This window comes from Neolamprologus multifasciatus, chromosome 9 (assembly GCF_963576455.1).
Source record: "Neolamprologus multifasciatus chromosome 9, fNeoMul1.2, whole genome shotgun sequence".
Classification (NCBI taxonomy): domain Eukaryota; kingdom Metazoa; phylum Chordata; class Actinopteri; order Cichliformes; family Cichlidae; genus Neolamprologus; species Neolamprologus multifasciatus.
Window position 1 is genome coordinate 32,735,656 of NC_140447.1, and position 23,035 is coordinate 32,758,690.

At 43.2% G+C, this 23,035-nt stretch overlaps 2 protein-coding genes across 2 annotated transcripts in view; both read left to right on the forward strand.

Annotated features, from left to right (window-relative positions):
* The first annotated feature begins 296 nt into the window (after positions 1 to 296).
* LOC146511953 (uncharacterized) overlaps positions 297 to 23,035 on the forward strand; it is a 329,039-nt gene continuing 306,300 nt past the window's right edge. The window contains exons 1-4 of the mRNA XM_085171640.1: positions 297 to 647; positions 11,325 to 11,635; positions 19,844 to 21,614; positions 21,694 to 21,867. Coding sequence (XP_085027766.1) covers positions 11,356 to 11,635; positions 19,844 to 21,614; positions 21,694 to 21,867 — 2,225 coding nt within the window. The 5' untranslated portion in view covers positions 297 to 647; positions 11,325 to 11,355. The remainder of the gene's footprint in view (positions 648 to 11,324; positions 11,636 to 19,843; positions 21,615 to 21,693; positions 21,868 to 23,035) is intronic.
* On the forward strand, positions 5,666 to 8,097 carry LOC146511954 (uncharacterized). The gene is made up of 2 exons (XM_085171838.1): positions 5,666 to 7,266; positions 7,747 to 8,097. The coding sequence occupies exons 1-2, from the start codon at positions 7,115 to 7,117 to the stop codon at positions 7,976 to 7,978; spliced, it is 384 nt and encodes a 127-aa protein (XP_085027964.1). The 5' UTR covers positions 5,666 to 7,114; the 3' UTR covers positions 7,979 to 8,097.

Sequence of the window (23,035 nt, forward strand, 5' to 3'; positions counted from 1 at the left end):
AACACTTACATCAGCCAGAAGACAGAGTGAGTCCTCCATCTCTCTGAAGGAGGCCATCGTGGTGAGCACAGATGCAGCACCAGTGTGGATGTGTCCACTCCCACAGTGTCTCTCTTTCAAGTTTGTCCTCACATTCTCAAAAGAAGAACGTGTCTATGCAGATGCCCAGAGCCTAACAACACACCCGCTATAAAAACTTTTGTACCACCAGATTTTCATATACTTGCATTTGAAAGTGTTCGTCTCCTGCATTAACTCCCGCTTCGATCACCATCATTATCAGAAAAATATCTCCTGTATGGCCCGCAATGAATCCTGGGATATGTTGGGCCACAAAGGACACACCTGACCCATCCTTCAAATTCAGGGAAATGAAGGACGCATTTGGGAGACTTCAAATTTGAACAGCCTTCGTCGCGTCCATGTGATATAATTTCCTACAAATGTGGCATTCGAAGCATCCTCTCCCTGAATTTGGAAACACCCAATGTGATGCTAGAGAGCAGGAAGAACCAGTCTCAACAAGAGACACACACACCTGATTTCCTGTAACTGCAGAGGGGAGGAGCCACCCGAGCAGGTGATAAAAGGAAGAGAAACAGCTGAGCCTCCTTCAGAGCAGCAGGAGGACGGTGGAGCTGAGGCAGGTGAGTGTTAACACCACATTGTTGTAGTGTTGCTGTCAGAGTCTCTGAGTGTGTTTGTGTGACTGTAGAGCAGGGGTGTCAAACTCAAGTACACAGTGGGCCAAATTCAAAACTGGAACAAAGTCGCGGGCTAACATTAATATTTATTGAAATATATTTATTCCTCCAGATTTAATCTTTTCTTATGGACTCAAACACGTTTTGCTGAAAAACTGAATATGGAACAAGCAAAGCTTAATACTAAACAATACATATATTAGCTGTATAATACCAGTAGGCCAGCTCTAATAATCTGGTATGGCTTCAGAGTTTGACACCTATGCTGTAGAGGGAAGAAGAAGAGTCACAGTGAGCTCTGTAGCTGTGATTGGCTCAATAATCACCTTCAATGGTTTGAACGCAGAGAACGAGCCGAGGAACCTGACAAACCTGTTTGTGTGTGTGTGTGTGTGTGTACCCGTTTAGACATCTTTGTGAGGACAAAGAGTTGGTATGCTGCTATACTTGTGGGGACCAATAGAGTCCCACAAAATGCCCGTCCCCACGAGTTTGAAGATATTTTTGAGGCTTTTTGGTGTCCTCACTAAAATCTGAAAACGTGTGTGTGTGTGTGTGTGTGTGTGTGTGTGTGTGTGTGTGTGATAAAGAGAGTCGAGTTCACAGTCACACACTTTCTATCTCAGAGGCTGTATCCCAATTCTACAGAGCCCCTCTGATGACATGGAACAAAAAATAAATCAATTGTGGCCACAAAATACTACTTCGTGGGCACAAAATGCTAATTTGTGGGCACGAAACACTTGACCAATAACCGTGATCCTTCCCAGGCCCTTGCAGTTGGGTGACAATAAAATCTATCCCGGCGTCCAGGTCCTACTTACGTCTGTAAAGCGACTGGGCTCTCAGTGTCCTGTTTAAATGTAAAAATGGTTCCTTGCATTGCAGGCTTTTCAAAATGCATTTGTAGCTCATTCCCAGCCTAAAATCAAACTCAATCATACCGTCTCTGTCCACGGTGTACAGGTTTAGCCTACTTATGCTTATGTCTCTACGCAGCTGTCCAGGAATTGTATCAATATGATGTGCGCACGTTGTCTATTTCGTTGCCACAAATGCGTAATTCGTGGCCACATTACACACAATTGTGCCCACAAATTAGTATTTCATGCCCTCGAAATACTATTTGACAGACTTTAATTATCCATAAAATCATCACCTTCTCTGTGAGATTAAGGTCGACTATTGATGGCGTATATGTTAAATTAAAGGCTTTAAAACCAAGTTAGTACAAATGTCACTAATGTCACATAACTTTGCTGACATGTGGCCAACAGTAATGTTTTAATGTTCTTCATAATTAAACATTCGCACATAAATAAGTGACACAATATTCAGTACTTACTTTTAAAAGTTTGCTCTTCGGCTGCTCCACTTCAAACATATTTTGTTTTTTTCCGAACAAAATATCCACACCCACCGCCGCGCTATGAATTGTGGTTTATTTTTTGGATAGAACAAGTTAAATGTCACCGCTCTTATTGTCCGGCCGGAAACAGGGGGGTGTCCACATTCAGAGGTCCACCTGAGGACCCGGCCTTTGCGGTCTATAAGTGGGTCGGGTCCTCTGAAGGCTGGGTAAGCTGGAAGTGAGCGCCTGTGAAACTGGTCGGTCTAGCCTTCAGAATTACGTCATGAGCTCTCTCGGTGGAGTGAAACTCTGCCATCGGCTCCTTGCTATCTGAAATATAACCAGACGCTGGCGTAAACTCTCGACCATCTCACACTTCTGCTTAATCGCTTTTCTTGTTGATTTTATTCAGGTGTGTGAAAACCACGAGGAACCCTCCTGGGGGATTAATAAAGTTTTATTTAATCTGATCTAATTTTATTTAATCTGATCTAATTTTATTTAATCTGATCTGGAAAATCTGGAGATTTTTGGGAGGGGCACTGAAATTCGGGGTTCTCCTGTAAAAATCAGGAGGGTTGGCATGTATGCCGGTGGCTGGGTGTGTCTCTCTCTTCTTTGCTTGGAATTGTTTGGCACATGTGTAGAGCTCCTCTGGTGCATTTCTTTTGTTTGAAGGTTGTGGTGGGAGTAAAGAGGGTCAGTCTGGGGACCTCATATACTTACTCACGTAGAATCTTTGATAACTATTAACATGAGAAGCTGGAGAAATAATTGAAGAAAGAAGCTGAGGATTGTTGGAGCATTTCTCAATAATATTAGAAACAGCTTTTGACTTCTCTGCGTTGACAGTGTCCTGATACCTGTACAGACGGTCTCTCAGCATCAGAAACACACCTGCATCTGTTTCCACTTACGTTCAGCCTTCCTGCTCTCTCGTCCGGCTGAACGAGCGGCCTCGTTTATCCACGGGTCCGATTGTGGTTTCACAGTTTTAAAAGGAGCAACCTCATCAAGGACAGTTTGGCATTTATCATAAAAATTAGATGTCATCTGCTCGGCACCATCGCCGAGGGGAGATCTTAAACTTCTTAAAAGCAGTAGAAAATAGTTCTGTTGCAGATGGGTTAAATACACAACAATGGGGTGTTGGAATAAGAGGAGGAAAATGGCAGTGAGATAAAAATATATCAAACACAACAGTGAAAAAACAGCATCACATGTTTCCATGTTTAGGACCGGTAACCCTAAAGACAGCACAAGATCCAGCGTATGAGCCTGTTTCTGGGTGTAGATCAGTCTCATGATAAACAGGCTCAAGAACGTCTCTGGGATTACTGCTGTTGTTTTAAAAGGGTTTATGTCATATTTATCTGAGAGATCTTTTACTGTTCGTATGAATCAAATGATGTCCGAATCAACAGTTGTGCCTTGTGGGGTACCTCAGGGATCCGTCTTGGGTCCAATGTCCTGGTCCTGCCTGCTCCCACTTCTCTGTGTTCCCTCTGTCTGTCTATGGTGTCACTGTGTCTGCTTGTGAGTCTGTTCAGTTCAGTGTGTTGTCTGGTTCTCTGTGTCTGTGAGTTTCCTGTTTTATTCTGAAGGTCCTTGTCTTATGTGAGTGTGTTCAGTTTACGTTTCCCCTGCCTCGTCTGTTGTGATTTCTCCCAGGTGTGTTCCCCTCCTGTCTCCCATCCCCTGATTACTGCTGTGTGCATTTAAGCCCTGTGTGTTCTCCTGCCTGTTGCTGGTTCGTCTGCGTTATTTGGTGTGTTATGGTCTGCGTATCGCCCTCCGTTGTCTCTCTGTGTCTCCCTACTTCTCTGGGTTTGGTTTTAGGTTTGTTTTTGTTAGTTGTTTAAGTTTATTCTCGCCTCGCCGTTTCTGTTTTTCATCCTCCTCACTAAATAAAGTTCACTCTCGTCACTCGTGACAGTAAGAGGCTGATCTTTGTCACAGACGCTTCTTGGAATGTGGTTTTGTGAGTTTTGGGAACAAAACAGGAGGAGCAGGTCTGTAGATGAGAGGAAGAAAAAGGAAGTGTTTGAGTCAACATCTCATTTCACAACGAGGACAAAAACGAGGTGAGTGCTGCCCCACGTTCTTGTTTTTCTGCTGTCAGAGTGTGAGCGAGCTGGAAGTGGAAATCAGGAGCTGTTTATTTGGAGCTGAAGGTTTGGCTGTGTGTGTGTAGTGGTGCAATGGATCAGAAATCCGAACCGATCCCACTCCACGGTTCGGTACGCACGTGATCTGAAGATTCGAAAAAGAAAAAGTATGTGTATGGAGCGTCTGGTCAGTCTGTCAAGCGGTAGTTATAGCCAGCACTAGCGGTCCAAGTGGCGGAGCAGAGGAGTTTGTGGCATTTAAGCAGCCCTTTGCTGCCCAGCCCGACCAGTCTAAAGCTATTACAAAAGCTACTGGGGTGTTTAGCTGCAGACAGGAGGCCGTATTCTGTTGTGCAAAACAAGAGGTTTAAACTGTGATGAACGTGCTTGAGCCACGCTATGATATCTCGTTGCGCATCTACTTCAGTGACAAGATCGTTCCAAGCATGTATGAGCAGGAGAAGTTTAAAGTTATGGCTGAAATGTCCCAGGCATCTTCTGTTGATCAAACTACAAAGGGGTGGAGCTCCAGGGCAACGGAAAGCCACAGACACTGAATGTAAACTGAAAGGTGCACAGGGATAAGAGAGGGGCTGCTGATGATCATGTCGATATTTCAGGGTCTGCATGCAGCTCTGCAGGTACCCACAGACTCTGCTGTACTTCATGTTTCTGTATCTCAGGATCAACTTTGAATCGTTTTCTGCTCCTGAAGCAACTGAAGTGACTCTAAAGAATTTTAGCTCCTCCTCTTTGTGGTTAGGCCAGACATCCTGGTTTTCACACTACTGTGACAAATAATAAAAATATATAATCATAGTCATTTTATGTAGCACTGTTTAGAACTATAGTGCTCTGACAAACAATGAAAAACAGATCTGTAAACATAGACTGAGAAGCAGAAAACCAACGAGCTTCACTTTAGTTTCATCTTTAGAAAGAAGAAAACACAACAATAAACAATATTAATAAAAAACAAAGCAATAAATAAATTCCAACATTAAAAACATCCAATGACACAGAGCTGAGAGTAAGTCACACAGGAAAACATGCAGAAAGAAGAAAGAGAGAAAAACGAATGAACAAACGGTGCTGTGCAAAGAAGAAAGGTGGACAGTAGAAATACAGCAGTGTGTGAATGCTGGGCCTCTGCAGATGATGTTGATCTGTGAGCAGATGTGGAGCCAACAGAGCAGCTTGTAACAACTGAGCCTTTTAACTGAAACTAATGCTTTCTGCATTTATGGATCATGGAGTTTCAAAGAACAAAAGGAATTATTTGTAAATACCATTATTATTTTACATTTTAACATGATTTTATTGTTTTTAATATTTCAACACATTTTATTAAATGAGAATTTTAACATGATTACTAACCAATAAGTTTATTAACTAAAATAAATAAACCAGTTAAAGAAAAAAAGGAAAATGTAAAATAACCCTCAAATGTCATTATGATTGTTTAGAGAAGCTGGAGAGGAAATGCAGTGGAAATCCAAATCCTCTCAAAGTTACAAACAGAGAAACTGGAAATTAAACGTTTTAATCCAGCTGGAAAACAGCACATCTGCCCACATGTGTTGATGGGTCTCTCAGTCCCTGTTATGTCAGTTCCACTCTGAACACTGATACATGTTAAGTGTAATTTATTAAGAATTTGCTTACAACCTAAAATGTCTTTGCTACCTCCGTCCACCTTGGTAACGTTTGGTTTTCTTAATGTTAGAGGACTTCATAGGAAACTGATTTTATAACTTGAAATCACCCTGATTTGATATTTTTAAAATAAACATCGAGGTCTGGAGAGGACCATCTTATTTGTGAATTATACTCATCACATGTGAGTCAGCGCAGAGAAAGTGGACAGGGTGGAGGTTTGGCTGCAGTTTTTCCCAACAGTTTGAAACGATCCACTATTAAGGTGGAAATGTGTGTAGTTTTGATGTGCTGGTGTGAAAGGTCTGAAACGCCTGCTGTCTGTGCAGTTATCTACCTACGAAGACCAAATAAGAATCACTGAGCTGAACTCTCACATTTTAGTAGAAGCAGGTTAAACACGAGCTTGAAAGGTTGTCTTGGTACCGATCCACGGTGTACTTGGGCTCTTGCTCCATGACTGAAATATACTGCATCATCGTAAATTAGACCAGTGGAAGAAAATGGTTGGAGGGTATTTGAAAAATTAGGTAGAGGATCAATAGGGGGTCCATGGCCCTATGGGGGACACTCCCATAGGGCTTAATATCTGGGTCTCTCCATCAGTTCCTCTTACGGAAGCAGATTTGCGTCGCGAAAACGCGCCAAACGCGCGTCAGTGTAGCGCGTCTGGTGCGTTTGACTCGCGAAAAAAAACCACGCGCGTGAGTTTTTGTGTTGCATTTTGTGCATACGCGCGTTTCGCGTCTACCGCTCGAGTTGGAAAAATCTGAACTCCAGCGTCAAATCGCGCCGCGACAACCAATCAGGAGCCTGGTGACGTGGCTGTGACCTAGGTCAAAGGGGCAGATCCAGCCAAAGCCCTTCATTCTTCAATGGAGGGAAGGCTAATCAACGCCGTAGCAAACAACCCGGAGCTGTACGACACCAGCTGCTTTCTGTACCAAGACAGGAATATAAAGGACGAGCTTGGAGGAAGATATGTGAAGAGATCGGGCAACCTGGTAAGTTCATTCATTTCTCTTTTAAAAGTTTTCGCTGACCCGGGGAAGCCGCACAAAGGCTAGCAAGCCAACGCTATTTTCCTAATGACGTACAAATACCGTTCTGCTTTTATTCATGTTGTCATATAGGAATATATTGTTTATTAATAAACAGCACAAAGTGGTCCCGCTGTTCATCCGTCACTGCTTCGCTTTTTCTCTGATCTTTTTATTACAGTACAGCATTGCATTCTGCAGCCTGATTGACAAATCTGTTTTACAGGCCCACAGAGGAGGACGGCTCCGAGGCAGATGAGGGACGGGTCCCAGGACGGTCCATCGGCGGTGGAGCTGGCCATCCTGGAGTCCCTGAAGAGGCCACACCAGTCTCCAATGGAGCATTTCCTCCTCAGCCTTGTTCCTGCTCTGGAGAGCAGCTGGGTCCTTTTTATTCCTGTCTCTCTGTAAATACTTATATTTTATATATTTATGTTTAATGTTTTTCTGTTTGAGAATTGTAATATTATTTCAAATAAATTTTTATAATGACTAATATCTCAGTTCTACTACACAGCAAATGTTGGCACACGACTTGACACATGTAGAATTTATTTCATATTATACTAATGACAAAATATACTAATACAGTGGGATGCAAAAGTTTGGGCAACCTTGTTAATAGCCATTATTTTCCTTTATAAATCGTTGGTTGTTACAATAAAAAATGTCAGTTAAATACATCATAGAGGAGACACACACAGTGATACTTGAGACGTGAAAAGAAGTTTACTGGATTTACAAATGGTGTGCAATAATTGTTTAAACAAAATCAAGCAGGTGTATAAATTTGGGCACCACAAAAAAGAAATATTTAGTGTATATCAATGTGTGTGTCTCCTATATGATATATGGGGTGCCTGTGTCTGGACGTGCTTCCCATCCAGAGCTCCACAGCAGAGAGGGAAGTTCCAGCGCTCCTGGAATCCCTCTGTGATGGACCGCCAGTCTCCAGGTGAAGGCACAGCCATGAAGTCGTCCACTAGACAGTCCCAGATGGCCGTTGCTACCTGGGGGGTGATCTGGCACACCGTGGACACACCGACTCTGAAACTGAATGCGATGGTCCTGAACGCGTCCCCGGTGGCAAGGAACCTGGACAAGATTGTTCAAAATTAGTATTATGTGTACTGCAGTTACAAAATACATTATTCAAATTCCAAAATACTTTTGTGATGTCAGATTTAAATTACAAAATCTTACATAAAACATTTTGTAATTATAAGGATAATTACATAATATATATATTAGATATAATATCAAACAGTCAGTTGTGTTTTGTTTTAACTTTAACATATCATAATTTGATTGGTTGCAACTTTCACCACTACATTGTGCCAATCACTCATAATTCCTACACATGTCAATCAGGTAGGAATGAAGTAAGACATTAATAGAAATAAAGAGTTGTATGTTGACATGTAGCCCTTTCCTTGCTTGTATCATTAATATTTTTGAAAAATTAATCTGTGATAAGACAGCTTATCAAGATAGAATATGCTGGATAGAACCATATAACTAAAGATGAACCAAACTGTTCACAGTTTTATCTAGCTCTCAGTTTAAAGAAAGGCTGTTGACCCCTGTTATAGAGTCTGACAGCTGCTGGGATTATATACAAATATTCAACTATCCCAGAATTAAACCAGGTCTAAATAAAAAGGAGTGAGTATCACTACAAAGATTAACTCTGGTCCTCGTACCACAGTTTGATATCAGCAAACACCGAGAGCATACACTGATATGACACCACAGCCATGCTATCATTCAAACACTGATAACAGCATAAATCAAATTAATTCAGGACTTGATGAGACCTTTCGAGTATCACTAGAAATATTATAAACAGTCGTCTCCGCACCACAGTTTGCTTTCAGTAAACACCGACAGCATTCACTGTTAGCATACCACATCCATGTTAGCAGTGTATAAACAATAGTTTAGCATATATTAGCACAGGTATCAATAAAGGACTACTTTATTAAACACTTTTACTAACCGCAGGCAGATGGACAGGCGCTCTGCAGGTGGGATTGAGCGCCTGTAGTTGGTGTCTAGGCGGGCGATTCTGGGACCAACGCGGGACAGCAGGTCCTCAAACTGGCCGAGTGAAAGATGGTGGTACCGCTGAAATCGGCCGTCATCCAGGTGCAGCTCCTGGAGCAAATGGTGAAACTCACCAAACTGCTCACGCCTCTGGAGGACCCGATGGACCCAGGTAGGGCGAGGACGTCCTTAACGCCGCTGCTCTGCTCTCCACAGTAAATCGAGAAGGGAGACTCTCTCTTCAAATGCTAGCTCGACAGCTGCCATCTAGCAAAGATACCGGTCTGGCGCAACTTCCTCCCACATTTCCGGTTCACGCGCGTCAAAATATGCAATTTTGAGGCGCGATGGATTTTTCTTGGACACGCGTTGAGGTGCGAATGTGCACGCATCAAATTAGGGGCATTTGGGGTGTTTTCACTCGCGTCTATCGCGTTCGGTGTGAACACACAGAACTGAAGAAGCTTCTGAGGTGAAACTTCAAGAAACATAAAGAAGTCCAGATGCTTTTCTTTCCGAGCTCCTTAGACCACGATGACCTGGATGACTGAGAAGCTTCACAGACAACAGGTTAACTTCTAGAACAGCCTTTGTTGTTTAAGATTTAGAGATGAAAAAGGTTCAGAATTTACTTCAGACAAAAACACAGAACAATTCTATGCTGCATTCACTTAAGAATGCTTAACAGAAAAATACAAATGAAACTGACAAAAAAATTATACAAACATTCTTTAAATCAGCATGACGACAACTGTGGCTGACTTTGACAAGAAGGTTGATGAGTTTTGTGCCTCAGTTCACCTCAGAGGTGAATAAACACAGTGAGTGCAGAGCAGAGGCAGCAAATGTACAGTCAGGGGTTAAAGTGGATTCAGCAGGTGGAGGAAACCTAAAATTGGTGGTAATGGCTCAGTGTGGGGAAAAGAAACATAATTCACAATCATTTCTACTGAGAGCTCCAGTGCATGTTCCTAGTGTACAGGCTGTGATCAGCTGACCTGCTGCTCTCTGTGGATGTACACACCTGAATTCAACCAGATGTGAGCAGATGTTTCCTGGCTGATTTTATCCTCTACACTGACAGTACACTGTTTATCCTGTCTGTTTGGTTGATGGCACACACTGTGTGTGATTTTTATTGTAGAAAGAATGACACGGGTGTGTCCAGCTGTTATATCTGCCACTTTGATGTGTCAGAAGGTTAGAATAGATTTTAGTCTATAAATTGATTCCATGATTTGTTATTAACTCCAATTGCTTATTTGTACTATGCTTTCAACTCAGAGTGCAATGGAACATGTTGCGAAATCAGTTTCACCCCGGTTCTTTTTATTCCTCGGGCTTCCAGAGACGGTACCGGGACTCAGTAGTCAATTCACAACTCTCTTTATTACTTCGCACTCATTGATTATACCTTCTAGAAGGGAGATGTACAGGAGCCCGGAATTCCTCTGCAGATCTCAACTCTTTTGTCTGTTTCAACCAGTTTTGTAGAAGCGACCCTATCATAAAACCCCCATGGTGTGCTGCAAACTCTGTGTCTGTGTGTATGCACGTGAGTGCCTGTGTGTGCGCATACCTGTGTGTATGTGTGTGCACGTGAGTGCCTGTGTGTGCTGCTAACTCTGTGTATGTGTGTGCACGTGAGTGACTGTGCATGTAGGTGTGGGTGTGTCGTAACTTTCAAAGCACTGTGTTTACATGCTTGTGTGTGTGCGAGCACGTGAATGCCTGCGTGTACGCGTTCCTGTGTGTAAGTGCATGTGTATATATTACGGGTGCAACGATTGTCGTATCGATATTGAACCATTTGATACAGTGCTTTTTTTTTTTTTTGCTTTTTTTTTTACGTGAGGTGCCTCCAAAGCTTTCCCATTATTAATTTTCATCTTGGTGTGACATATGATAATGCCCTCTGCCCTCTTGATGGTTAGTTGATTGGTACCATGATGAACCATGAACCATTTTGCAATACAGCAAGGCAATGATCCAACATACACCGGCAAGTCCACCTCTAAATGGCTCCAAAAACAAAAAGAGAAACAAGTGCTGCATTTGTTATATAAGTCATTTATATATAGCAATTTCTATCATTTTTGAGGGTAAAAAAAAAAGTCACGCTGTTGACGTAGAAGTCCCAAAAATACAAAAGTACATATCAAATACGACACGCTTGGCTTTAAAGGGTTAATCACAGCTGGAATTAACTGATAAGACCCCGAAATTCTCACACTCACACAGGTTTCGCCTTTAAATCAGCAAAATCAGCTTTCTTAACTCATGATATCAGCAATACCTAGGAACAGCCCTGTTGTGTTTTTGTGTTTTGTTTCTTTTCAAATTGAGTTGTCTATGAATTAATTAAAACACTTGTATTTACCGTGAGCGTTGATAAACCAGAAAATTGCTGTTTTTACAGTTCTGACACCTGTTGAATCTTCACATGATAAATGATGGCGACAGATAAAGAAGTCCTTCTGCGAACCTTGGAGAACTTGGGAGATGATGACTTCAAAAAATTCAAGTGGATACTGTGTCAGAAGGGGGCCCTGGAAGATTTCCCATCAATCCCAACAAGTCGGCTGGAGAAGGCAGACAGGCTGGACACAGTCGATCAAATGTTCCAGACCTACTCAACCAATACCGTTAAAGTTACTAAAATGGCTTTGGTGAAGATTGACCAAAATGATCTGCTGAAAAATTTGAAAGACACAACCTCAGAACCCACAGGTAAATCAGGGAAGGATTAATAAGTGGGATATTACAAAGTTATTAAGAAAGAAAGCAATAAAAACATTGATTAGTTCACATTACTTCCACAGCTGGTTTGAAAAGCATAACTGGTTAGAATATTCAGTCAACCAGAATGCAGCTTTCTGCTTCCCATGTAGAGTGTTTGGCAAAAACATCAAACATGATAGTTTGGTCAGTAGCGGTTGCAAGAACTGGAAGAAAGCTTTAGTCATCTTTGGCAAGCATGAGATGGCTCAAACACATAAGGACAGTGTTGTTACATGGAAAAGCTACCAGGGAACTAGCAAACAGGGAAACGTTGCACAGATGATAGCAACTGCAAATGTGAGTGAGATAGTCAAAAGAAGAGAGTATCTCAGACGAATTGTTGCAGTCACCTCTATGTTAGGGAGACAGGGACTCCCTTTTCATGGCCATGATGAAGGTGAAGACACCCCAAACAGAGGGAATTTTCTTGCGTGCATGGAGCTTTTAAAGGAGTTTGATCCTTTTCTTCAAAAACATAATCCCCCATAAAATGCACAGTATATCTCGCCAACATCCCAGAATGACATGATTGACTGTTGTGCCCAGGAAGTTACTAGTGTCATTGTATCTGAAATGACAAAGTCTAAAGTCTATGCCATCATGGCAGATGAGGCAAGGGATGAAAAGGCAGAGCAGTTAGCTGTTTGTGTCAGGTATGTGTCAGAGGGGGCAGTGAAGGAGCGTTTCCTTGCACTAGCAGAGATAAAATCATTTGATGCCCAGTCCATTGCAAATGAGATTCAGCAGCAGATCCAAAACTATGGTCTTGCAGAGCTTAAATGTGTAGCACAAACATATGATGGTGCAGCCGTTATGAGTGGCTCCACTGGAGGTGTACAAGGCTCCATCCTGAGGCTATCTATGTGCATTGTTATGCTCATCAACTTAACCTGGTTTTGTGCAATACTTGCAAGGCTGTCCCAGAGGCTGTGGAGCTTTTCAGCTTGTTGGAGTGTGTGTATTCTTTCTTCAGCACTTCCCTAGTCAATCATCATAAGTTCATGGAGACTCAGGCAAAGCTTGGATTGACAAAAACTGAGCTTGTGCAACTTTCAAACACTCGCTGGGCATGTCAGTTGTGATCAATCAGTGCAGTTCTTGAGACATTGCCTGCCATTTTGGAGTGCCTATCTGCAATTGGATCCCCCATAGTTGTTGGTCTCAGAGCAAAGCTCTACAAGTTCTCAGAAGTCTATGCACTACTGATGTTTCAGTCGATTCTGTCTGTAACCGAAGGACTCCACAAATTCCTGCAGAAAGAGACTTTAGACCTGGCAGAAGCTTTTATCTGCAAACAAGCTGTGTGACACACTTAAGGGCAAACACTCAGATGCATTTGCTACAGAGCTTTATGAGAAAACCAAGGCCCTGTGTAAAACCCACAGTATCCCTGAACCAAGTGCCAAGACAAGGCACAAACAGAGGAAAATGGAGGATATTGTCCTGGAGGCAACTGTGGGTTCACGCACTGAATTGAACAACTCAGACACATTGAAAAGAGAGTTACTTTTCCCTTGTGTGGATCGGATGTTTGGCGAGCTTGATCAAACATTTTGCAGTGTAGATGCAGGGCTGCTAAAAGGCATCCAGGCATGCAGTCCTACATCTGAGAACTTCTTGAGTGAACCACACTTGAATGAACTTGCAAAGCACTACAGACTTGACCTGAAAAAAGAGGAGGTTCTGGTGGCCAGAAACTTTCTTACCCGGAAAACAGAGGCTGGATGTCCACCCAAAAATATGTTGTCTGTGTACAACCTCCTTGATTCAGACATGTTTCCCTCTCTGAAGGCAAACATCCAAGTTGCCCTAACAGTGCTTGTCAGCAGCTGCTTGTGCGAAAGGTCCCTTAGTGCACTGCGTCGGCTGCACTGCGTCGGCTGCACTCCTGGCTGCGTCACAGGCAGGGCGTAGGTGTTGATGGCCCGGATCTTGTTCTTACCGTTCAGCTGACTCCTCAGGACTTGCCTGAACCTCTGCAGGTACTTGGTGGTTGCAGCTATCCTAGCGGCCTCTTCATGGTTCCCATTCGCCTGCGGGATCCCCAGGTACTTGTAACTGTCCTCTATGTCTGCAATGTTGCCTTCTGGTAGCTCAATCCCCTCAGTTCTTACTACCTTCCCTCTCTTTGTTACCATCCGACTACACTTCTCCAGGCCGAATGACATCCCGATCTCATTGCTGTATAGCCTGGTAGTGTGGAGCAGTGAGCCGATGTCTCGTTCACTCTTGGCATACAGCTTGATGTCATCCATGTACAGGAGGTGGCTGACAACTGTTCTGTTCCATAGTCGGTATCCGTAGCCAGTCTTGTTAATGATCTCACTGAGGGGGTTCAGGCCTATGCAGAACAGCAGTGGGGACAGAGCATCTCCTTGGTAGATCCCGCACTTGATGGTGACTTGTGCTATGGACTTGGAGTTGGCCTCTAGTGTTGTACGCCACATCCCCATTGAGTTCCTGATGAAGGCTCTTAGGGTCCTGTTGATCTTGTACAATTTTAGGCATTCCAGGATCCAGCTGTGGGGCATTGAGTCATAGGCCTTCTTGTAATCAATCCAGGCAGTGCACAGGTTGGTCAGTCTGGTCTTGCAGTCTCGGCTGACTGCTCTGTCTACCAGTAGCTGGTGTTTTGCACCTCTGGTATTCTTGCCCATCGCTTTCTGTGCCCCGCTCATGTATTGACCCATGTGCCTGTTCATCTTAGCCGCTATGATGCCTGACAGGAGCTTCCATGTGGTGCTGAGGCAGGTTATTGGTCGGTAGTTGGAGGGGACCGGTCCCTTCTGGGGGTCCTTGAGGATCAGGACTGTCCGGCCCTCAGTTAGCCATTCCGGGTGTCTCTCGTCAACTAGCAGCTGGTTCATTTGTGCTGCTGCTATATATGCTATAAAAAAAACACCCAGCACGCCCCTGCGGGCGGTTTATCCTTCAAGCTCGGGTCCTCTACCAGAGGCCTGGGAGCTTGAGGGTCACTGACTATGTGTTAATAGACCTCTCTGTACTGAATCATATCTGTTATTAATCTCTGTCTCTCTTCCACAGCATGTCTTTATCCTGTCTTCCTTCTCTCACCCCAACTGGTCACAGCAGATGGCCCCGCCCCTCCCTGAGCCTGGAGGTTTCTTCCTGTTAAAAGGGAGTTTTTCCTTCTCACTGTCGCCAAAGCGCTTGCTCATAGGGGGTCATATGATTTTGGGGTTTTTCTCTGTATCTATTATTGTACGATCTGCTGTACAATATAAAGCGCCTTGAGGCAACTGTTGTTGTGATTTGGTGCTATATAAATAAAGTTGAATTGAAAATTGAATAAATTTGGTCACAGAGGACAAGAATATAGAGACTGTTCAACGGACACCTGTCAAGGGTTTCGAGCCGGCAAACAGTGTTGTTGATTTGGCAGAGTCCAATTTACAAACTGCATGGTTCTGTGCTGGCGGTTTTTTGTCTGCTGGCTCCGCTGAAGCCGAAGAAGGGAGTGGAGATGTGGCGGGATGCCGATGGCGAGGGCGTTGTCCCCTCCATAGGGGGAGGGGAGGAAGACGGAGCAGCAACAGGTGAAGGGGAGCCCATCCTTGCAGCTGAGCATAGCAAGCGGCGAGGGTTTTTAGGAGGGCAGGAGAATTCTCCTTGCCCGGACCGCCCAAGCCAAACGGCTCAAATATGAAACTTGTTCTCAAATCCGTAACTATTTGTGTTCATTTTTTAATGTCCAAAAAACTCATGAAAAGGCAATGGATGACATCAAAGACTACTACCTGTAGATGCCTCTTGTAGTTATCTGCAGCATAGATTACACTTCGGCAGTAATCCCACAGGTGTGCGAGCCATTCCTCCTCTGCGGCAATACCCAAGTCTGCTGGGTCCATGTTGGGTGTATTCTTCTATCATGTAATGCATTAGCAGACCATGGAGTTGAAGTGAGAAGGAGGAACCAAATGCAAGATTCTGTAGTAAAGAGCAGTGGATTTATTCACAGTGAGTGGAAAACAACCAAAACACTACACACGGAAAATAAGCAGATTTATAAGGACCCCCGTGCAGGACAACCCACGAGGACCACCAGGGTCCCCAGACCCACGCCATGACATTTTGAATTTAATTCTGGATTTAACAATGGAGCCAATGAAGGGAAGCCAATACTGGGGAAATCTGCTCTCTCTTTCTAGTCCCTGTCAGGACTCTTGCTGCAGCATTTTGGATTAACTGAAGGCTTTTCAGTGAGTTTTTTGGACATCCTGATAATAATGAATTACAGTCGTCCAGCCTAGAAGTAACAAATGCATGAACTAGTTTTTCAGTGGCGGTCCTAGCCTGTTTGGCGCCATGGGGGAACACTCCCTCTGCCCCCCCCCCCCCCACACACACACACACACACACACATTCACACATAAAACATATTAGGGATTATACATTAACATAAAACTGTTGTCGGAACCATACTGAGTTTCACCAGAGAAACACACACACATATGAAGAGAGAGAGGGTATGCATAGAATGGAATCGGCCACCAAACAGCCATCATAATTCGTCATACAATGAGAAGAGGACAAATCAACAATTAACAATGACTACTTAATACTAAAATCTGTAACATAATGTATTGTTTGGAGTTTAGTCTGTTACTGTTGCTATTTTTACCATTTCTTCTTGGAGCAACTGTAACCCACATAATTTCCTTAGGGATTAATAAAGTATTCTGACTCTGATTGTTTCAGGATGACCTGCCATCATCTAGTGACACATCGGCTTACCTGTATCTTTTGCTCATTTCTCCTCCTCTTCTTTTCTCTTTTTTCTAAACTGAGCACCTGATGGCTTTGAACTTTTCTTGTCCATCTTACATTGGTTTTAATTTTGCACTCCAGTATGAACGCCCATCCCCCAACATAACCTTAAAGGCCTACACCTTAATTCACAGAGTCACTTTGTCTAAGGTGCATTTCTGGGATTTCGCACAACCCAGGATTCAAATCATGAATACATGATGGGCTTGGATTTACAACATTATAAATGAAATTTGCTCTATTTGGAAGAAGCAGGCCCCCTCCCATTTCGACAGGTTGTGTGTGAGACTTTAAATCATCAAACTGTAAATTATAAATTTTAAATTGTTATTGATCCCTTTACCCCGAGTCCTAAAGTGTATATTTATTTTCTTACTCTTCTTATATATATTGTTTGTTGCTGCTGTAACTGGAGCCTCGTCGTCTCGTCTCTCTATATCATAGGTGTCAAACTCTGGCCCGCGGGCCAAATTTGGCCCGCAGCCTAATTACATTTGGCCCACGAAGCCATACCAAATTACTATTAGAGCTGGCCTACTGGTATTATACAGCTAATATATATATTGTTTAGTATTAAGCTTTGCTTGTTCCATATTCAGTTTTTCAGCAAAACGTGTTTGAGCCCATAAGAAAAGATTCATTCTTATATCTGGAGGAATAAATATATTTCAATAAATATTAACGTTAATATACTTTTCGCATATAGCATTTCGAAAAAACATTGGTGCAAATTACAAGTCTGTATCATAATTTCTGGTGTTTTTGTGTTTGTTGGTTTGTTTTTATTTTGTTTTATTGTGCGAGTTGGTTATTAGATGCTGCTCCAGCAAGCCAGAGAATCCCCCGCCGCCCCGCCCTCTCCCCCCCGTGCCACAAGCAGCAGGCGCACCTCGCAAACGAATGGCGCCCTTACTCCCAGCAAATGGGCGATAGAAAACCAATTGGTGCCTATGACATCCCCAATATGCGCTGGCTGATGGCAGCATGAGTACGAGCAATTTTTTTTTCTTTTCAAAAAACTGCCCAGACAGTAAATGCTTTTTATTATGGTTGATAAACAGGACACTAAGGTGATTGGCCAAAGGTTGGAGGAAAGCCACAGTTCTCCTTATATGACTGAAATCTCAGCTCACGTTTTTTCTTCTGCAGCTTTCTGGGAGATTCCACTTCATCCTCCTGCTGGCAACGCTCCCGTTGCCATGCTTCCCTTAGTCAGCATCATTAGAAGACATAGCAGTGAAAATGTATGCTATGCAGATGACACCCAGCTCTATCTGTCCATGAAGCCAGATAACACACACCAATTAGTTAAACTGCAGGAATGTCTTAAAGACATAAAGACTTGGATGGCCACTAACTTTCTGCTTCTTAATTCAGATCAAACTGAGGTTATTGTATCTGGCCCTGAAAATCTTAGAAATATGGTATCTAATAATGGATTGGATTTTATATAGCGCTTTTTAAGGCACCCAAAGCGCTTTACAATGCCACTATTCATTCACTCTCGCACTCATACACTGGTGGAGGCAGCTACAGTTGTAGCCACAGCAGCCCTGGGGCAGACTGACAGAAGCGAGGCTGCCATATCGCGCCATCGGCCCCTCTGGCCAACACCAGTAGGCGGTAGGTGAAGTGTCTTGCCCAAGGACACAACGACCAGGACAGAGAACCCGGGGATCGAACCGGCAACCTTCCGGTTACAGATGCACGTCCCAACCCCCTGAGCCACGGTCGCCCAGTAACCAGATTCTTACTCTGGATGGCATTACCTTGGCCTCCAGTAACACTGTGAGGAACCTTGGAGTCATTTTTGACCAGGATATGTCCTTCAAAGCACATATTAAACAAATATGTAAGACTGCGTTCTTCCATTTGTGCAACATCTCTAAAGTTAGAAATATCCTGTCTCAGAGTGACGCTGAAAAACTAGTTCATGCATTTATTACTTCCAGGCTGGACGACTGTAATTCATTATTATCAGGAAGTCCTAAAAACTCCCTGAAAAGCCTTCAGTTAATCCAAAATGCTGCAGCAAGAGTCCTGACAGGGACTAGAAAGAGAGAGCAGATTTCTCCTGTTTTGGCTTCCCTTCATTGGCTTCCTGTTAAATCCAGAATTCAAAATCCTGCTCCTCACATACAAGGTCTTAAATAATCAGGCCCCATCTTATCTTAATGACCTTGTAGTACCATATCACCCTATTAGAGCACTTCGCTCTCACGCTACAGGCCTACTTGTTGTTCCTAGAGTATTTAAAAGTAGAATGGGAGGCAGAGCCTTCAGGTTTCAGGACCCAAAAAGATAGTTGGGTTTTGACTGTTGTGTTATTGTAGGTTCTTTATCTTACAATATAAAGCACATTGGGGTGACTGTTGTTGTTATAATTGAAATTCTTTCATTTGTTCTACATATTTATTCATTACTGGCTCCATAGTGTTGTTTATGTAATATGTGAAGTGTTGCTAGTATTGATTTGGTGCTGTATAAATAAACATTAAATCGAATGTGTCTCTATAAAACCTGCACTCAGTTATAACCCAAGTGTCAGGGCTCAATGACTCATGAAAAGGACTCGAGCTCAGAATCAAAAACCGGAGGCTGAGTGACTTTTAACAGAAATGTATTTTACTAGATTTCTTGACGGAGAAAGCTGAATCACAGCTAAATTCAACAGCAAGCGAGATATTATGAGAAGTGCAGAGCTGAGGCCAGAACATAAGCTGAGGCAGGTCAAAGGAACAACAGGGGCAGAAACGGGCGGATAGAAACTATCCAGGATCACTGGAACAAAGGAGATAATAATCAGAGTGGGCCACAGTGTAGTGAATGAGTCTAAGATTTAAAAACTAAGAGGTCTTACGTGGCTGCAGGTGGAGATCAGCTGGAGGAGATGAATTAAATCTGGGTACAGAGTGAGATGTGGGTGCACAGGGAGGCAGGCAGGTGAGGAGGGGAGTTTGCAAGAGTGAGTTTTACCAGCAGTGGCAGGCCAGAATCCTGAGGCGTGACTTATGGCGAGAGTTGGACGATATATCCAGGTGCCGACTAGGGAACAGGAAAAGAGGGTTACACGAAACAAGCTGAGGAGCACAAGACAAAATATGAGGCAGAGGTCTGACTGTGGTAAGCAGACAGTCTGGAGAAGGTTCATTGTGAGTTCTGCTCATAAATACTGCTGGAGTAATTGGCAACAGGTGAGGAGCAGGGAGGAGTGAGGAGGGCTCCACCCAGGGGAGGAGAGCTGATGCTGTGGAAAGTTACTCAGACTCACCCGGATCATGACACCAAGAGTCCAGTGAACTGAACACATAACCACAGTAACCAGAATGCAGTTTTCTCATTTGTGTCATTTGCTGTATCTTCATGCAGAGATTCTCCCTGAGTGTCAGCTCAAACTCAAGTCAAACCTGAAGCAGACGTTCCAGTGTGTGCTTGAGGGGATTTCTACAACAGGAAACCAGACCCTCCTGAATCAGATCTACACAGAGCTCTACATCACAGAGGGACGGACTGCAGAGGTCAATGATGAACATGAGGTCAGACAGATGGAAACAGCATCCAGGAAACCAGACAGACCAGAAACACCCATCAGACAAGAAGACATCTTTAAACTCCCACCTGGAAGAGATAAACCAATCAGAACAGTGCTGACAATGGGAGTGGCTGGCATTGGGAAAACAGTCCTAACACAGAAGTTCACTCTGGACTGGGCTGAAGGCAAAGCCAACCAGGACTTCCAGTTCATGTTTCCATTCACTTTCAGAGAGCTGAATCTGCTGAAAGAGGAAAAGTTCAGCTTGGTGGGACTTGTTCATCACTTCTTTACTGAAACCGAAGAAGCAGGAATCTGCAGCTTTGAAGACTTCCAGGTTGTGTTCATCTTTGATGGTCTGGATGAGTGTCGACCCCCTCTCAACTTCAACAAAACTACAATCCTAACTGACCCTAGAGAGTCCACCTCAGTGGATGTGCTGCTGATAAACCTCATCAGAGGGAAACTGCTTCCCACTGCTCGCCTCTGGATAACCACACGACCTGCAGCAGCCAATCAGATCCCTCCTGACTGTGTTGGCATGGTGACAGAGGTCAGAGGGTTCACTGACCCACAGAAGGAGGAGTACTTCAGGAAGAGATTCAGAGATGAGGAGCAGGCCAGCAGCATCATCTCCCACATCAAGACATCACGAAGCCTCCACATCATGTGCCACATCCCAGTCTTCTGCTGGATCACTGCTACAGTTCTGAAGTTTGTCATGAAGAACAAAGAGAGCAAAGATCTGCCTAAGACTCTCACAGAGCTCTACCTACGCCTTGTGCTATTTCACCTAGAAACAAAGAACATCAAGTATGATGGAGGAGCTGAGACAGATTCACCCTGGAAGATGATTGATTCTCTGGGAAAACTGGCTTTTGATCAGCTGCAGAAAGGAAACCTGATCTTCTATAAATCAGACCTGACAGAGTGTGGCATCGATATCAAAGCAGCCTCAGTGTACTCAGGAGTGTTCACACAGATCTTTAAAGCTGATGAGTGCCACATGTTCAACAACGTTGTTTACTGTTTCGTCCATCTGAGCATTCAGGAGTTCTTTGCTGCTCTTCATGTCTATCTGACCTTCATCAACTCTGGAGTCAACCTGCTTAAGAAACAACCTCCTCTCTCTAAAAGTTTCCAGAAAACACTTACTGTAAAAGACTTCTACCAGAGTGCTGTGGACGAAGCCTTAGAGAGTCCAAATGGACACCTGGACTTGTTCCTCCGCTTCCTCCTGGGTCTTTCACTGAAGACCAATCAGAATCTCCTATCCATGCTGACACAGACAGGAAGTAGCTCACAGACCAATCAGGAAACAGTTCAGTACATCAAGGAGAAGCTCGGCGACGATCTGTCTGCAGAGAAAAGCATCAACCTGTTCCACTGTCTGAATGAACTGGATGATCGTTCTCTAGTGAAGGAGATCCAATGGTACCTGAGATCAGGAAGTCTCTCCACAGATGAACTGTCTCCTGCTCAGTGGTCGGCTCTGGTCTTCATCTTACTGTCATCAGATCTGGATGAGTTTGACCTGCAGAAATACTCTGGTTCAGAGAAGGCATTTTTTAAGCTGCTGCCAGTGGTCAAAGCCTCCAAGAAAGTGGTGTAAGTGAATCTATGAACAAATATGTTTAATAATGCTAGATGAAGAAAATAATATGTCTCCATTGTTATTCTTCCTCAGGCTGAGATATTGTAAACTCTCAAAAAGAATCTTTGAAGCTTTGTCTGAAATTCTCAGCTCCCCATCCAATCTTCTGAGAGAGCTGGACCTGAGCTCGAACAAGCGGCAGGATTCAGGATTGGATTTGCTGTGTGTTGGACTAAAGAGTCCTGACTGTAAACTTGAAACTCTCAGGTAAGGATACAGACTTTTTGACACTTTTTGACTCTTAAATCTGTAAGTTTATCTTGATGCGGACGTTCAAAGTTGGCAGAATTTTCCTTTTAAGTTCCTGAGTTTATATTTTTGACTGTCAGGTTGTCTGGACAGATGTTTTTATTTCATTTTTTTTACTTGTCCCTAAAGTCAGAACTAAACCCACATGTAGATGACTTTCTGTTACTGGAGCAGCCTTCCTGAAGACAGCAGTGTGTTTTCATGCTTTTAAAGCCAAACTCACCTTTCTGACCTGGCTTTCATTTATTATCTATTTTTATTTGTTTATTATATTTTTATTTCTACTGTTTAACTACTGCTCACATCTTTTATCCTCCTTTTTAATTGTTCATTTCTTTTTACCCAGTGTTTCTATATTGCACTTTGTATTTGTCATCTAGATTCATCATGCATTACTTTGCTCATTTATTGTTTGGTTTTAATGTTATTAAATTCCGGTTCTTTTGGTATTGTTTAAGGCCAAAAAGACACGGCTCAAAAGTGGTCTTTTTACTTTAAAAAATGATATTTATTTTACATATCCGGTAGGGGTGCAACGATACACAAAATTCACGGTTTGGTTTGGTTCGATACTTTGGTGTCACAGTTTTATATTTTTCGATACAAAAAAAACGTTCATGCTTTTTTAATTTGTCAGTTATTAAAATTATAAATATATATTTTAACTCAAAAGTACAGATTTTAAATTTAATGTTGCTGAAACAACAAAGTAATAAAATAATAAATCTGATGGAGAAATCACTCATCTTTGGAAAAGAGTTTGTTACAGAGAAATGTCTCTTTCCAAAATAAAAGCTCTACTATACGCTTCTTCTGGGCTATATTCTCACAGCATATTAAACATATCAGGTCCCCATAAGGAGAATCATGTGCTAACGGCTGTCTAAATGACTCGGGTAAAGTTTGTAGCATGCGTGCTTGTTGTTTTTGTCTGCTTCCACTTGTCTTTGCACGAGGATGATGTCGGAGTAAATGTGCAGTCATATTCGTTGTGTTCCCACTAGTGCTGTCAGCGTTAATCTGAAATGACGTTAACGCCACAACATGGCAAATCTCCGTTAACGAGCTACCGCGGATCGCCCCGTGCGTGGGGCTGGACGGCGTTAACACGTTAACAAGCTAACTG